Source organism: Sebastes fasciatus, chromosome 5, assembly GCF_043250625.1.
Source record: "Sebastes fasciatus isolate fSebFas1 chromosome 5, fSebFas1.pri, whole genome shotgun sequence".
In the NCBI taxonomy this organism is placed as follows: domain Eukaryota; kingdom Metazoa; phylum Chordata; class Actinopteri; order Perciformes; family Sebastidae; genus Sebastes; species Sebastes fasciatus.
In genome coordinates this window covers 23,560,495-23,577,994 of record NC_133799.1, presented here as the reverse complement: position 1 = coordinate 23,577,994, position 17,500 = coordinate 23,560,495, and the positions used below count along the sequence as shown (strand labels likewise).

The 17,500-nt window shown below is 40.0% G+C and overlaps 1 protein-coding gene across 1 annotated transcript in view; it reads left to right on the top strand.

Annotated features, from left to right (window-relative positions):
• The window catches only part of LOC141768009 (interleukin-12 receptor subunit beta-2-like), a 16,781-nt gene extending 681 nt beyond the window's left edge, over nucleotides 1-16,100 (top strand). Inside the window, exons 3-16 of the mRNA XM_074635867.1 lie at nucleotides 1,061-1,321; nucleotides 2,694-2,817; nucleotides 2,898-3,088; nucleotides 4,512-4,660; nucleotides 4,986-5,121; nucleotides 8,657-8,730; nucleotides 9,303-9,513; nucleotides 11,072-11,272; nucleotides 12,316-12,417; nucleotides 12,535-12,681; nucleotides 13,699-13,830; nucleotides 14,017-14,113; nucleotides 14,274-14,361; nucleotides 15,499-16,100. Of these exons, the coding sequence (XP_074491968.1) occupies nucleotides 1,061-1,321; nucleotides 2,694-2,817; nucleotides 2,898-3,088; nucleotides 4,512-4,660; nucleotides 4,986-5,121; nucleotides 8,657-8,730; nucleotides 9,303-9,513; nucleotides 11,072-11,272; nucleotides 12,316-12,417; nucleotides 12,535-12,681; nucleotides 13,699-13,830; nucleotides 14,017-14,113; nucleotides 14,274-14,361; nucleotides 15,499-15,981 (2,396 nt within the window). The 3' untranslated portion in view covers nucleotides 15,982-16,100. The remainder of the gene's footprint in view (nucleotides 1-1,060; nucleotides 1,322-2,693; nucleotides 2,818-2,897; nucleotides 3,089-4,511; nucleotides 4,661-4,985; nucleotides 5,122-8,656; nucleotides 8,731-9,302; nucleotides 9,514-11,071; nucleotides 11,273-12,315; nucleotides 12,418-12,534; nucleotides 12,682-13,698; nucleotides 13,831-14,016; nucleotides 14,114-14,273; nucleotides 14,362-15,498) is intronic.
• Nucleotides 16,101-17,500: the final 1,400 nt, after the last annotated feature.

Here is a 17,500-nt window from a genome sequence, read left to right as displayed (position 1 = left end):
TTCAAAAAGTACCTTAAAGGGAGATTTGTCATTTGACATTTTTTTTTTGTTTTTTTTGTTTGCTTTGTTAACTCTACTCTTTCTTTTTGTCATTATTATTGTTGTTATTTCTTTTCTTGGTTTTGTTTTGGTTTTGAATGTTGAGGTTGTTTTCTCTATAGTGTACTTGATGGGTTTGTCTGTAAGCTCATCTACTTAAAATAGACTTCATGGACTGTTGTAATTACAAACAGTGGATTGCATATATGAAAACAGCCTTGAAAAAAGGGGAAAATAAAGTATAAAAAAATAAATAAAGGGAGATTTATCAAGTATTTAATACTCTTATCAACATGGGAGTGGGCAAATATGCTGCTTTATGCAAATGTATGTATATATTTATTACTGGAAATCAATAAACAACACAAAACAATGACAAATATTGTCCAGAAACCCTCACAGGTACTGCATTTAGCATAAAAAATATGCTCAAATCATAACATGGCAAACTGCAGCCCAACAGGCAACGACAGCTGTCAGTGTGTCAGTGTGCTGACTTGACTATGACTTGCCCCAAACTGCATGTGATTATCATAAAGTGGGCATGTCTGTAAAGGGGAGACTCGTGGGTACCCATAGAACCCATTTTCATTCACATATCTTGAGGTCAGAGGTCAAGGGACCCCTTTGAAAATGGCCATGCTAGCTTTTCCTCGCCAAAGTTTAACGTAAGTTTGAAGCGTTATTTTCGCAATAAGCTAGTATGACATGGTTGGTACCAATGGATTACTTAGGTTTTTTAGTTTTGATGATACCACTTTTCTTAAGTAAAGAATCTGAATACTTCTCCACCTGCTATTTGGTGATAAAAGTCAGTGGATGCATAAGAAAAACCTTTTGTCAGTGATGTTTGTAAATAAATTGTGCATCTGCATAAGGATGAAGTGTTTTATGTAACGTAGGTGTGCAGAATTAAATGTCCTCACCTGCTCCAAATTCAACAAATCCACGACATTACATTCACATATCTACACGATATGAACAATGCAGCTTAAATCAAGTCATCATTTCTGCTTCTCAGGTGAGAAATCCTGCACAATCTGGTCCAGCGCTGGTCATGTGGTGCAGCGAGGCTCCAGTTTCAAGGTGTACTGCACCTTTAACTGCAAGTGCAAAGGATCCATGAGCAGCGACCATCCGCCCACACTACAGAGCCACAAAGAGTTAAATTTAACAACTATATATTTTAAAGTGGCAAACATAACCAAGAACAGGACATACAGCTGTCAGTGTAAGTGTCCTCCACCTCTGGACCCCTGTGGACTGGACATCTCAGCTGGATGTGAGTATGACACCAAACATCTCTTTCTGACACATCTATCCTCATGAAAAGTTTCTTTATGAACACATTTAGTGGACTATATAATTCTCTAAAAAAAGGAATGCAGGATGTTTTACAGTGCATGGTGCATAAAATGAGACTTTTATTAAAGGGGACATATCATGAAAAACTCACTTTTTAAATACATTTGGGTATCTGGAGTGTCTACCAACCCACAAACTGTGAAATAAGAGGGGAGGTGTCTCAACTGAGTTGGAAGTTGTAGTATCGCCGTTTGGCCACAAAATAAAGACAGATTCAGCAACTGCATGGATTATTTCTCCCTTAAAGTGTTTTCAGAAACACATTTTGATGAACTATTTTCGTGATATAAGAGAAGACAGTTTCCAAACGAGCCACCATGTTGGTTCCGGTTTGAAAGCTGGGAGCAGCAGCCCACGAGGGAAAGCATTCATCTAATCGGGTGGCGAGTGCCTAGTGTCTAGTGGTAGCCCATCAAGCGTCCAATGCTGGGAAGCAAGGCGATCCCTCGCGATAACAAACGCCCCTGTGGACACGTACCATGACACGCTATCCTCTGGTGGACCGGTGGGTCTATTACACGTTTTCCACAGCTTGAGAACTACCTTTGCAAAGGTGCACGGTGCACCATATTTTTCTTATGATCCAATCAGAGCAGACTGGGCTTTTTCAGGAGGAGGTCTTAAAGAGACAGGCGCTAAAACAGAGCGTTTCAGACAGAGGATGAATACAGGTATATTCAGACGGACAGTATGAGGAAAATAATGTGTTTTATTGAACATTAAAGCAGGTAAACATGTTCTAGTAGAAACCCAAAATACAAGAATGAAACTGAAAATAATCATGATATGTCCCCTTTAAGACATGACTGTAAATTTTCAAGCCACAAGAGCTGTTAAAAAAAGAGTCAGAGCTGGTTCTGCTTTCTCTTCTATACTTAGAGTACACGCTGCTTGCTGGCTGCATGCTGCAGGCGTGGTGCGGCTAAGTGTCAGAGCTAATAATGCAATAAGTTCCAACCACAGAGCTTATTGAGGACTAAACACAAGTTTGTTTTTGACACGTACAGCATGTCTGTTCCTTAACATGGAATCATCTTTATTCTAAAATGCCACATCCAATACTGAAAAAGATTCAATCTGTTTATGCAATGCAATTGATAACATTAGGAATTGCACATTAGGAATTTTATGCATTACTTTTCGAAGGTACAGCTACGAACGGTTTATGAGACCAGCCTGACCTGATTTATTACTGCGGTTTTAACTGGGGTTTTTTAAATGCCTTTTTTAGGCAGATTGTTTTAGGTTTATTACTTTTCATTAAATTCTTCGTCATCTTTGTCCGTCAGATCTACCGGAGCGCCCTAAAAACATTTCATGCATCTACAAGGGCAAAGGTAATGAAAGGGGATTTGTTTTCTGCACTTGGAACCGAGGACGAGATACTTTTCTGAGGAATAATTCAATGCTGTGGTGAGTGAAGTCAACTAAACAATAATACCATACATACTTGTGTTTACTGTTAAATGAAACGTGTTTTTTGTGTGTTTCAGGGTTAGAACTGTATCCGGAAACCACACAGATGAAACAGTGGCGCACAAAGTCTCCAGTAAGGGAAGTGATATACCATCAGCTGGTTTCAACGTGTCCCACTCCGTCCGGCTGATCTCTGTGTGGGTCGAAACCCAAAACCCTCTGGGCTCTGCAGTGTCCGTCACCATCAACTACACGCTCAGTGACATCGGTAAGACAGCAGCACGTTATCAGTCAAGTGTTTGGTGAGGCGCTTGGAAACTTTTGCAGGGAGAGCGTGTCATGTTTCATGTGTTATGACCATAGACTGTATATAAGATGTGGACGTAGTCACCGTTACATCACCCATTGGTTTGTGGATTTCCATTTTGAATCCTTGAGTTCGACATTTTGGTCGTCGCCATCTTGTATTTTTGCAACCAGAAGTGACACGAGAGGGTGGAGCTAAATACAACCGAACCATCTGAATAAAACATTTTTAGGCGACCAAAATGTTACAGTTAACTTTCATGAACTGAAAACACACTGTGAAAGGGTTAAAGTTGTAAGACTAAAACACGGACAACTCCCAGACCGGACAACGCCGTGGTAGCGACCTGTCAATCACAAGGTAGCCACGCCCTAAAGTATACCCTGCTTTATGGTCTATTTAACTTTAAATGGGACCATAATTTACTGAATGAACATCATGCTGTATTGAAGAAGACTTGAAACTAGCGATTGAGACCATAAACTCATGTTTACAATGTTTACTGAGGTAATAAATCAAGTGAGAAGTAGGCTCATTTTCTCATAGACTTCTATACAATCAGACTTCTTTCTGCAACCAGAGGAGTCGCCCCCTGCTGGCTGTTAGTAAGAATAACAGTTTAAGGCTCTTCAGCATTGGCTTCACTTTTCAGACCCGGAGGTAGCCCACTGGTTATGACAGTGTCCAGTTTGTTTGTAAGGCATGAAGTCACAATGATGTCGTGACTGGAACTTGAAAGCAACTTTGCAGTGAAATGCGTCCTTCTTTTTATGATCTAATCTTGACTTTATGATGGTTGATAATCTCCCTCCTTCCTCCTTTCCACTAAGTGATGACGACCTCCGATGGCCAGTCATGATTCAGTGGAATCCTATCTGTTCAACCGCTGCTTTGATATCTAATATCTAAAAGGTCATATAGTGAGCCCTCTGTGACAGTTGACTCATGACTTCTGAGTAATACTGCACTTTACAGGTCCGCAAATTTCATGGTAATATGGTGATAATTAGCAAGTAACCTATTTGAAATTTCTTTGGAATCACTGCCAAATTACCCCAATATTCACATTAAGATTTATTGAAAATTACTTTATTGTTCTCTTCGCGTCAGCGTGTGTTTTCTCCGGGTTCTCCGGCTTCCTCCCACAGTCCAAAAACTTGCAGGTTAGGTTCATTGTGGAATCTAAATTAGGAGTGAATGTGAGCGTGAATGGTTGTCTGTCTCTATGTGTCAGCCCTGTGATAGTCTGGCGACCTGTCCAGGGTGGAATAAGCAGTTATGGATAACGAATGAATGAATACCATGATATTTACGGACCTGTAAAATGAAGTGTTACCGCCTTCTGTTTTTAATTTATCTGACTACTCTGTGTTGATGTGAGCAGCGATGCCATCGACTCCTGTTCTTGGCCAACCGGAGTGCTCTTCCCGAGAGTGCATCATCATCATCACGGTGGAGCAGCCTGTGTGGACTCAACACCTGGAGGTCCAGTACAGAGCAGAAACGCACACATGGACATCTTCTCCAGACTCGGTAAGAAGCTGTTGTTGGAAAATGTCGGGACTTTCACTGAGATGTTGCAAGAGAGGCTGCAGAAGGTAACTTGAATGAACCCTTTGAAGACATACAGTCACCTCACAGCTCTTCTGCTGATTCAAAGCCAAAGGCAGATATGAGTGTCAGGTTGATGTGCGCGAAGGTGAACTCACACTGTTACACAAGCCGAAATTGGAGCTCTATCAGGTGTCCTTACAGTGTGATCATAACTGCCATTTTACTCTGTTGTTGGAGCATTGATGTGTGAGTTTAAATCAATTAAAAATAAGATTTAAAAACACACTAATTTTTTTACTTGCAGATGAGTTCGGTTCAGGATCGGTCCATCTCCTCTCTGGAGCCCTACACGTTGTACCACTTCAGAGCCAGATCCAAATTCAACACCGGCCTGTGGAGTCAGTGGAGCGCAAACATTTCCAGCTGGACTCAAGAGGAAGGTAAACAAACCTGTATTAACCTGAAACTATTTCTGCACTTCCTGAGTGAAAGCATTGCTCATTTTATCTACACACAGTTAGATCTGAATGGAGTATTTACAGTATCTCTGTGGGGATCTATCAGATAATACAGTAAGGTTTCCTTTCCAGTAGGTTATCAGCTAACCACTGACTGTCTGCAGGTTCCCTACAAGCCACTGAAACAGGCCAAGACGTAAGCCACTGTGTCTACAAGACACAGTGGCTTACGCTGATATTATGAAACTGTCATGGCCATTTCCAAAGGGGTCCCTTGACCTCTGACCTCAAGATATGTGAATGTAAATGGGTTTTATGGGTACCCACGAGTCTCCCTTTACAGACATGCCCACTTTATGATAATCACATGCAGTTTTGGGGCAAGTCAGAGTCAAGTCAGCACACTGACACACTGACAGCTGTTGTTGCCTGTTGGGCTGCAGTTTGCCATGTTATGATTTGAGCATATTTTTTATGCTAAATGCAGTACCTGTGAGGGTTTCTGGACAATATTTGTCATTGTTTTGTGTTGTTAACTGATTTCCAATAATAAATATATACATACATTTGCATAAAGTATCATATTTGTCCACTCCCATGTTGATAAGAGTATTGAATACTTGACAAATTTCCCTTTAAGGTTCATTTTGAACAGAAAATGTTTGCGAATAACAGCTATTAACTATGGACAATCATGCGATTAATCGCGATTAAATATTTGTATCTATAGACAGCCCTAGTCTTATTTAATATCAATTAAACACTGAGCCAGACTGAAGAAAAGGGAAGTGGTAAAGAAGACAGAGATGCTTCATGGGAAATATTGCTGCATATTTAAAATCCTGATGGTGTGAAGATATGAAGGTGTCTTTCCGGCTGAATAAGACATGAATGTGCAACAGTGAAAGATCAGCTTTCCACTAGCAGCCCGCAACAGACGTCACAGTAGAGATAGTTACAGTAAAGTGTAAAGGTAAAGGGTATTTACGTTTACCATCAAAGGACTGGTCCGTTATTGAGGACTTTATTATCATTCTGTAGCTTCCCAGTGGTGTTTCTTATGTATTCAAATCCGTACATTAAAATTTTGGTCAAATTACGTATGTTATTCCCAAGCCTTCCTAAAACCAGTTTTCCACTTGACCTGATGTAGGTTTATGCATGATGACATTACTACATATATATAGTGGGGCTGTCAATCGATTAAAATATCTAATCGCAAATTAATCGCATATTTTTTATCTGTTCAAAATGTACCTTAAAGGGAGATTTGTCAAGTATTTAATACTCTTATCAACATGGGAGTGGGCAAATATGCTGCTTTATGCAAATGTATGTATATATTTATTATTAGGAATCAATTAACAACACAAAACAATGACAAATATTGTCCAGAAACCCTCACAGATACTGCATTTAGCATTACAAATATGCTCAAATCATAACATGGCAAACTGCAGCCCAACAGGCAACAACAGCTGTATGACATGGTTGGTACCGATGGATTCCTTAAGTTTTGTAGGTTCACATGATGCCAGTATCTTCTATCTATCTAAATGAATTTGCGTTAACGCGTTATTATCGCGTTATTATCGCATTAACTTTGACAGCCCTATGTATCCAAATCTTTACATTAAAATTTTGGTCCAAGTACATATGTTTAAGCGTCAAAATGCTGCTTTCCCTTCTACCCTTCTAAAAACCTTTTCCCACGTGACCTGACGTAGTTTTCTCCATGATGACGTTCTACGTATATATACGTATATCTTATCCATAGTCAGCGTGTATTACCTACAGTGACTCATATGGCGGTTGGCACACTTTTTTTGAGGTGGTTAAAATAAGTTTTTCCGCTGCTCTGCCGCTTTTTACCTCGCCATCAGACGGCCCTTTCTGACCGATAACTGAAGCCGTTATATCGCTCTCTTCAAAGCCACCAGACTCCATTGACAAAAACACTAATTTTACCTCCCAGAACACGGGAGTATACATACAACCCCACTTCAAAAAAATTCAAACTAACCCTTTCAGTTGTTCCCAGACTTAACACAGCTAACACTGACTCACCTATAGTGCCAGCGTTCACATTATTCATAACCTTATTGGTTAGCTTACTGTGGTAACCTGCGTCGTTTCTTTTCGCTAACAGCTGAGTGGGCGTTTCTAAACCACACGTGTGATTTCTGATCTTCCAGGCAGCCGCTGGTTTCATCCAGGACCGTATGAAAATCACCTTGAAACATAATTGAGGAAGATAATCTACCACAACAAATGCTTAGTTTCCATGTGTCAGTAATAACATCCTTTAAAGTGCAGTCGTGTGCAGATCTGAAATCATACCTTTTTTTTTGTTGAAATTGACGTTATCTTCTCATAGTTTGGAGTACCACAGATTTCACTGCTGTATGTGTAAAAAATATACCAATAATTGCAAAATCAATTAATTGTTTACTTTAAATACCTTTCTCCTTTTTCTCCTGACCTTATTGAAACCAAAAGGGTAAAAAAGTGAAAAACACTATCTTCCACTAACTGGGCTTGCAGATTCGATGAAGGTGATGAAGGTTACTTATGTTTCGGGTAAATTAGACCCCAGAGAGGTTTAACTCCCCATTCTGCCTCTTATGAACACACTGTTGTGTAAAACTCCTATAACAGTTATCCTGAGATTCATTCAGCATATGAACATCTATTGTATCTAACCAGGTTTTAAAATCGGGCTCCACAATTGGGTTAATCTGCGATATCAGGCATTTTTTATCTGTTCAAAATGTACCTTAAAGGGAGATTTGTCAAGGATTTGATACTCTTACCAACATGGGAGTGGACAAATATGCTGCTTTATGCAAATGTATGTATATATTTATTATTGTAAATCAATTAACAACACAAAACAATGACAGATATTGTCCAGAAACCCTCACAGGTACTGCATTTAGCATACAAAATATGCTCAAATCATAACATGGCAAACTGCAGCCCAACAGGCAACAACAGCTGTCAGTGTGTCAGTGTGCTGACTTGACTATGACTTGCCCCAAACTGCATGTGATTATCATAAAGTGGGCATGTCTGTAAAGGGGAGACTCGTGGGTACCCATAGAACCCATTTTCATTCACATATCTTGAGGTCAGAGGTCAAGGGACCCCTTTGAAAATGGCCATGACAGTTTTTCCTCGCCAAAATTTAGCGAATGTTTGGAGCATTATTTAACCTCCTTCACGACAAGCTAGTATGACGTGGTTGGTACCGATGGATTCATCAGGTTTTCTAGCTTCATATGATGCAATGTCTTCACTCTATTGGCCCGCCTACAGGCCGTCAGAATTTTAAGGGGCTAAAGGATTATAAAGTTTATCAATTAGGAATAACTTTTAAGAAATGTCAATTCTATAAAAATGTATTTCACTAATTTATTGAAAAAAAAAGTTCTGTAAAGTCAAACGCTAAACTATCGACCTTCTTATGTATGATTTCAGTATTATTGTCAAATGACAGATTATTTTCTTGTTGTAGCTCCTGCTAAAGAGTTGGACGTGTGGTTCGCTGAACCCGCCTCTGACTTCAAATCCCTGAGAGTTTATTGGAAGGTACGTTTTCAAATCTTTTCAACTGTTTAACTTGTGAATGATTGTGAAGGATAATACACATAATAACAACTCTGCCGTACAGTTTCATGTGTTTGAAGGTTTGTAGTCTCCGTGTGTTCCCTCTCTCACTCTGCATCTGTGTGGGCGTGCGGTTGTTGTCGCCATAGTAACACTTTCTGATCTTCCTGCTTCACTACTACTTTCTGCTACACAAACTAAAGGTCAAACCCTTGACCACTTCTGAGCTGTGACTCTCTCACGCACACACACTTGCACATCCCCACCCCTTTACCACACACACACACACCTACACTCATTTAACTTCACATATAAAGACAGCGAGAGATAAGTGAAACCTGACGGCAGACGCCACAGTTTCAGTTTACAAGAAAAAGAGGAGCTGAACAGAAATGATGTGTCTTACATGTCGTCTCATTGATTCGATTTTAAGCATCCTGTAAAGACAAATCCAAGGTGTATACTGCTCATATTGTTGTTTCTTTTCCTTCAATAAACACAAATATATTCTGTCACTCATTAATTCACTTTTAAAAACATTTTTCTGACTGCAGGAGCCGAACGTTTCCACGGCTAGAGGGAAAATCATAGAGTATAAAGTCAGAGTTGACAGCCGAAACTCTGGATTGCTGTTCGTCACAAACATTAGTGCCGATGCCAGGAATTATTCAGTCCCGTTCTGTGCCGACTGTGAAGTGACGGTGTGGACTTGCAACTCCAAAGGGCCGTCCCCTCCTGCCAGGATTACAACCCGTCACACAAAAGGTACAAAAATAAAGCAAACTTCCCTTGAAGTATATTTTATGAAGTATACTTAAGTGGAAAACGTAACACATTGGATATTTGTCACTATTAAAGGATTTTAAAGTCTATCAATTATGAATAACTTTTAATAAATGTCAGATCTATAAACACTCACTCATTCATTGAAAACAAATAAGGCTGTTAATCGATTAAAACATTTAATTGCAATTAATCGCACAGTTTTTATCTGTTCAAAATGTACCTTAAAGGGAGATTTGTCAAGTATTTAATACTCTTATCAACTTGGGAGTGGACAAATATGCTGCTTTATGCTTTATGTATATATTTATTATTAAAAATCAATTAACAACACAAAACAATGACAAATATTGTCCAGAAACCCTCACAGCTACTGCATTTAGCATACACAATATGCTCAAATCATAACATGGCAAACTGCAGCCCAACAGGCAACAAGTAAGTTCAAGTTTATATTTCCCAAGTATACTCAGCGTACTAGTCGTATACTTATAAGTGTACTACTTGTAATACTTCTTGGGACTAAATTGGCCCACTTTTTAGTTTATAAAAGTATACTTTTAAGTAGTATAAGAATAGTGAACTTTGAGTACATCACGAGTTTACAAATAAGTTTTATTTTGTACTGCAACTATACTATAAATATACTGATAGTTTACTAGTTTTACACTTGTAGCCCACTTTTTAGTTTATGAAAGTACACTTTAAAGTATAATCTCAGTAAACCACTCGTTTAATAATGTTTATTCTGCAAGTCTAGGCTACTTGTATATATTTGTAGCCCACTTTTTAGCAGAGATGGGGACTCGAGTCTGCGACTTGGACACGAGTCGCACTTAAGTCGCACACACAGTGACTTGAGACTTGACTTGGACTTGCAAAAAAAATTTGCATCTTTGCTTTTTAGTTCATGAAAGTACACTTTGTATGCTTTAACTTATAGTACTTAGCCAAAGAGACTTGTTCTTTTTGCTATTTGACTTGATGATTTGTGATAAAATGTGCTGTTCTTCGCACGCCTCCACGGTGAACGGATAATCCAAAAACTTCGAAAATTCTTGATGAATTGAAGTAAATTCATATCAAAACATCCTTTTACAAACTCTCACACACTTTAAAAGGCTACTCTATCAAAAAGGAAGCACAACAACAAGCCAAGTATACCTTTCTCTGGGCCTATAAGGCAAAAATACTTAATTATACTTAAGTATATCAATCAAAGATCAAGTACAAGTAGGCCTATAAGCCAAATATCCTTAGACGCTTGTCAGTATAAGCCAAGTATACTTAAGTATACTTTTGTTAAGTATAGCTCTGATAAGTATATAAAAAGAAAACTGAAAGTATACTCTCTTATTCTACGTTTAAAAGAAGTATTCTGATAGCACTTCTTTTTGATGAGTGAATGCTTGTTATTATGTCCTTAGCTGCATGAAGCCAGAATGCACCTCTTGTTGTGGGTGAACAGTAATGTTAAGAGGTTAAATATCAGATGCATTAGTAATACTGAGGGTGACGTTGGTGTGATTCTCTCTTGTAGTGAAGGTCAGGCAGCAGTTCGAGCCCCCTCAAGACGTGCAAGTAACTGCAGACAACCACAGTGTCGCCATCTCCTGGAGAAAGCCTGACGCTGCACCGCTTCATGCAGTGTACGTGGTGGAGTGGTACCCAGAGGACCACAAGCTGGAGGAGCTCAGATGGCTCAGACTGGGCAGGAATGACAACCATGCTGTTGTAACAGGTGGGACATGGAGACTTACAGTTCATGATTGTCCATAGTTAATCGCATTTTTTCTTTTTTTTATCTGTTATAACAACAGCTGTCAGTGTGTCAGTGTGCTGACTTGACTATGACTTGCCCCAAACTGCATGTGATTATCATAAAGTGGGCATGTCTGTAAAGGGGAGACTCGTGGGTACTCATAGAACCCATTTACATTCACATATCTTGAGGTCAGAGGTCAAGGGACCCCTTTGAAAATGGCAATGCCAGTTTTTCCTCGCCAAAATTTAGCGTAGACAAAATTTGGCTAGCCCGCTACAACCTCTGAAAGATCGATTGCGTTAATGCGTTAAAGAAATAATTGGCGTTAAAACAATTTTGCGTTAACACGTTATTATATATATATATATATAAAGATGGCTGATCTTGTTGACAATGTTAGCTTGAGCATATATTATACGGCACTGCCTATACATGTCATCATCATCAGACATGTGATCTGTAATGAAGAGCCCCAGATATTTTGTTTTATTATAAACACATAAAACTTGCCCTGATAGATATAAATCTGGAAAGTTGAGGTCTTTATCCTCTTTTGTTCTACATATCATAACAACACTCTTTTTAGCATCGTATTGCACATCATGTTTGACCCCATACTTGGAGCATTATATTCAGCAGCACTGCTAGGAGAGAGAATAGCCAGATCTTTAACATGCATAAGATGCATAAGTTTCACAGCCTCTTAGTTGGTCAGATAAATCATTTATGTACACGTTCACTTGTTAAAGATGGCTGGTGAAAGTAGCCTCCCGCGTCCTACCTCATTGCCAACACTAAAGGGAGCTGAGGCTCTATTGCCCCATTTGACCTGCATACTCTGGCTGGCGTACCAATAAGCCAGGATGCTTATAATGCTGTTTATAATGCTGACAGGCATTTGACTCAATGTCAGAAACAACTTTTAGTGATTTACTCAGTCAATCTTTAGAGGCATCAACAAAGCCGACTCTCTCTTTTACCTCTTCCATACTGTTGTTTTTCTATCTGTCTCTATGCAGGTATTAAGCCATATGAGTGCTACGAGGGAGCAGTACATGTTTTCTATAACGGGAGCTCAGTGAGCAGGACCAGATTTACAGGAGTCACCACTTTGGAATCAGGTAAGATCCAAGAAGAGATATTCAGTCAGTAACAGGAGTATTAAATTGTTTCAATTATTCCTTTTTCATCCGTCCTGTTGAGCAGTCTTTTTTCTGGCTTCTGCTTGTTGTTTGCAGCCCCGGCAGCCGGTCCATCGGTCCAAGAGACGGTGGAGGGAAACCAAGTGAAGGTGACCTGGATAGAGATTCCCAGGGGTCAGCGTGGGGGTTGTGTCACCCAGTATACCATCTATTTAGAGGACGGCAGCGGACACCGGCAGCCTTGTAAGAACCATTTATCTTCACTGAAACCTCTTGTACACTGAGGTGATGGTGTGCGCTTTGTAGCATGAACTCTTTAGATGCAACCATCCAACCATCCCCCTTTATTAACCTCCCATCCCCCGCTCTCCATCCACTAGCAGCAGACAGAGTGCGGGGGTATGTTGAATATGTTAGTCTAGTCTGCCTGACTCATTGATCCTTTGAGGTTTGTGATGCAAATTGTAAGCGCTTTCCTTAGTACATCATTGATAACATTAACGATTAATCAATCGATTAATCGTAATTAGAAAAAAAACATACAAATTGTGCGTGTACCAAACAATACCAAATGTGTTTTTTTTCCTCAATCAAAGCCTTATTTCCACAGAAACATATTACATATTCTGACAGCATTGCATAGCCTATGAAACATATAAAGATAGAGGCCTAGATATAATAAACACGTTGAACATAATTGAATATCAGATTACATGCAGAGCACGCTCATAAAAATAATCTCCACTATACATCTCCGCCTAGTTTTTTTAGAAAGATGGTCAAAGTTAGACTGCTACACCGCCCCGTTAATACACATACAGGTTTTTGACAACAATGAATGTTGTTTTTAAAAGATTAAATGACAACAAATATGGCTTGAAGCTGAATATTTCGTTAGATTAAAAACATATTGGGAATTTGGGAAAGGATGACATCAATCTTTTTTCAATAAATGTTGACTTTTGGACTGAGGGTTGAGACACTTACAGAGACTGAGCGCCGCATCGGGAAGAGAGAGAGAGAAGGTGGACTGCTGTTTCTGTTAGTTATTAATGATAATAATTTGAATATCAATGTTGTGAATAAAGCTTTTGGATATTAGAAAATAAAAAACCAAAAGAGTCGTTTATGTGGCGGTTTGCTAGTCAAGTTTGAACGAAAAAAACAGGGTCCAGCCCGCCTGTTAAAAATGTACAAATCGCCTCCTGGTCACATGAGTAACCTTCCTCTGCTGTGTGTGTATATAAATGTATATTTCAGACTCTATACCAGCATCAGAGAGGATGCGCATCATCAAAGACCTGTCTCCAGAAGTCTACAGCCTGTGGATGACTGCGTCAACTGCTACAGGAGAAGGCCCTGTAGGTCAAAAGGTCAAGTTCTTCATCCAGGGTAAGCAGCTATCCAAGTTCCTTTAAAGGAATAGTTCAACATTTTGGAATAGTCTTTTTGTTAATTTGTCTCTTATGATATTATTATGAAATGCTGTATTGTCTGTTTTTTTTACTGGCTTTACCAGAGGAGACAAATATAGACGCTGCAATCTCACATCTCCCTGTTTCCCTGTCTCTGTTGCAGAGGAGACCCAACTATCCCCCCTACTGGTGTGTGCAGTCGTCGCCCCGATCGTGATGTTTCTGGTGTGTCTGTATCACAGTTCAGCTCTAAAGCAGAGGTATGTGAGCAACAGCAGCTTTATATGGATTTATAGGTGAAATCAACTAACAAGCTCACACCTTTCAGTTTTGTTCCTTTACAGCTCAGCAGAAAACACACAATACAAATATTATGTTACCATTTCAATGCCATATTGTTTCCCACGTTCTCCCCCTCAGGTTCTGGGTGTATTTCCAGTGCCTCATGCTCGATGTTGTGCCAGATCCTGCAAACAGCAAGTGGGCAAAAGAGTGCACCCAGGAGAAGGTAATCTATATAATACATAGTATAATATATAAATATAAAGCAAGGAATCTCTGTCCGTCCCTTTATCATATATGTCGTGAACCGCTCATTCGATCGACTTCACACTTGGCGGGTGTAATACTCAGGATGTGCGGTGTCAAATGTGGTGCAATTTGGCCAGATGGTGGCCTGGATTTCGTGGGTCCACGCCCATTTGCGTCTAGACTGATTTTTCCGCCATTTCTAATTTTTGTCCACATCAGATTTTTTTGCTGCTCGTCCTACAAATTTTTAGCAATCGTCACTACATTTGGTACAGAACATCTTCGGACTATACAGGTTTGCTATAGGGAATGGGGAATGTGACGTCACTGACAGTGAGTCGGCCAGTGTTGGAGGGTTAAGGGTAAGAGTGCCATCCGCTGGCTGCTTACTGCAAGTGTCAAAAGATAACACAAAACACTGCACAGTGAATAAGATTCAAAAGCTGAATTTTAGTATATATAGCATACAGTCAGACACAAAGGTAGGTTAATGTTATGGGTTTCATTTTGCAAGATACGGGTAGATAAAATATGCAGTATTAGCCAACGTGTTGTTTAGCATTACATAAAGTAGCTTGTCTTTGTCCGGATGATTGTGTAATTGGCATTTGGCTTGTAGATCTTAATGTAATATACCTACCCATTTGTAAATTGGACATCGGCCTCCAAAGATTTACATATTTTGAACACATCAGTGACCGTACTGGGTGGCAAACTGTCATGGTCCTCCTAATTCATATCTCCTGAACGCTTTGTGTTATTGCCATCACATTTGGTGGACATGTGTAGATATGATGTCTGAGTGACCATGGTAAATTTAGTGCCATTTGGCCAATCGGTGGCGCTGTAGCAGTATTATCATTTAACTATAAAGGAAGTATTCTCTGTTTGTTTATGTATACTGTATATGACTCCCCTTCGCATATCTCGAGAGCCATTCGGCCAATCAACTTCACACTTGGCGGGTACAAGCAGCCGGTTCTCGACAGTGCTGCAAGCAGAACTTCTGGGGGCCAAGTCTAGCAGCTTGTTCTGGACAGACACGCGCTTCAAACTACTGTAAATTGCAACTCTCTGGTCATAGTTTACGCCTGTATCTCCTCATTCAAAACAGGGTAAGATGAACCTCCAGCTGCAGCTGAGCAACTCCAGTGTAACCGCGGAGGAAGAAGAGCCCATCCTGGTGGACGTGGAGGAGCTGCCCAAGCAGAACAGTGACATCTGCGCACCTACAGACGACTCCTCGCAGCTCCCACCTCAAACCGGCCTAAGCCCCGAGACGGAGCCGGTCACGCTGCTCTACCCTCTGACCACCTACATCAAGAGCTTCTCCCACGACTCCGACAGCTCCGACCACACGCAGACCTCTCTGGACACCAACACAACCGTCGACTACATCTCATCACACGAGCCGGGAGGTATGGACGAGGAGGATCAGCAAGAGGAGGAGGAGGAGGAAGATGAAGAGGATGAGTTTGTAGAAATGCTGGGTTTCTTCCCCAGTCACAACAGCTTCATAGAGCCGCTGGATTTTGGAGGGAAGTTGACTCTGAGTGCAGTCAAAATTGACTGCAGTGACTTCTTTCAGAACAGTTAGTGTTGACCTGAAACCAGAACTCTTTAGTGAGACGAGGTTTGAGTGAAAACATTTTTTAGAGGAAGAGGACGGCTAAACGAAAGAGACCGAATGACTGGAGGTGGTGACCGGATTCCTCTTTTTTTTGTCTTTTCTTTTTGCATCTTGCAGAGATGTGCATGAACTACCGCCTGGCTCACTGAAACCTCAACTGTAACGTAATACTCTCTCGCTTAAGTCTTCAAGAGCTGTTGTTCAGTAATAATTTTTGACAGTTTTTATATCATGCATTACCATTGTTTCCTCTTCAGAGCAGCAATGGACACACTAACACCATGACCACAATGAACACAGCACAGGCTGCCTGCCTGAACTGAATAAGACATCCATATACTGACAGCATACTGATAGGCCTTTTTTTCACAGCAGACATTTTGACTTGTCATAGTAGGAAAAGCACAGGTGTTACTAGTCACGCACGGGCCACACAGGACACGTGAGCAGCACGTGTGCATTGCAAAATCTCTTGCTTTTTATTTCAGCGTATTAACAGGTTAGAGCAGCCACACGTCCCGAGCAGCACGGCTCAGCTGCGTCTCTTCTAGAGATTTGAGGTGTCGCCTATTTTTTCTGCGTGTCACGTGCGGTTCACAGCAAAGATGGACAGAGAAAGTGATTTTTTGACAAAAAAATTGACGTCATATCAGCAACATTACTAGAGTTTCATATCCGTATCTGTCAATATGAAAAAGTTAATATTTATTTTTAACTCAACACTTCCTGTTTTCGTTTCAAATAAAAACCCTCTAGCGTTTTATTTTCTTTTTCCTGTGGATAGAATTCCTGTATTTGTTAACACAAGGCTTTTATTTTGAAATATTTGCAGGAAAGTGTTGTGGAAACTTGCACGGCTCCATAAATTAAGAAAGTACCGGCTTCTAATCGTGGATTATTACTATTATTTACAAATGAGCTCATACTTCTTAACCTTTCTCTGTCTAAAATAAATATAAATACATTTATAATGAAATGAAATGGCCGAACTCTACCACCTGTGCTTTTCCTACTTGAACATGTCAAAACGTCTCCTGTCCTGCGTGTAAAAGGACAAATTCATACTCTATCAGATTGTTGACCATCCTGTATACCGGCTGCACCTTTAAATACATCTATGCTACCTCAGTTTTAGCTCATCTAAATCAGGAGAAAAGTTAATTGTCTCTCAGATTTGTTAGTGTTGCGGGCGAGTAATATTGCTGTATGATGACAGATGCTTGTTATTATTTTTGCTGAGAAGATCAGAATCATGATCAATACCACTGTATATACATTTTTAAATATTTGGAAATAAGAGTTTATAGCCATGCTAGCGGCTCTGTGAGTCTGTATGTACTTAGCTCGCTGCATTTCATTCATTACACCCAACGTGCATCAGTAAATACTATTCAGCAGTAAATGTTGCAGTGAGATTTTTTTCTATGGTTTAATTTTTTCCAACGTGTTTTTTTTAGGTGAAACAGGCGGACACACTGAACTGCAG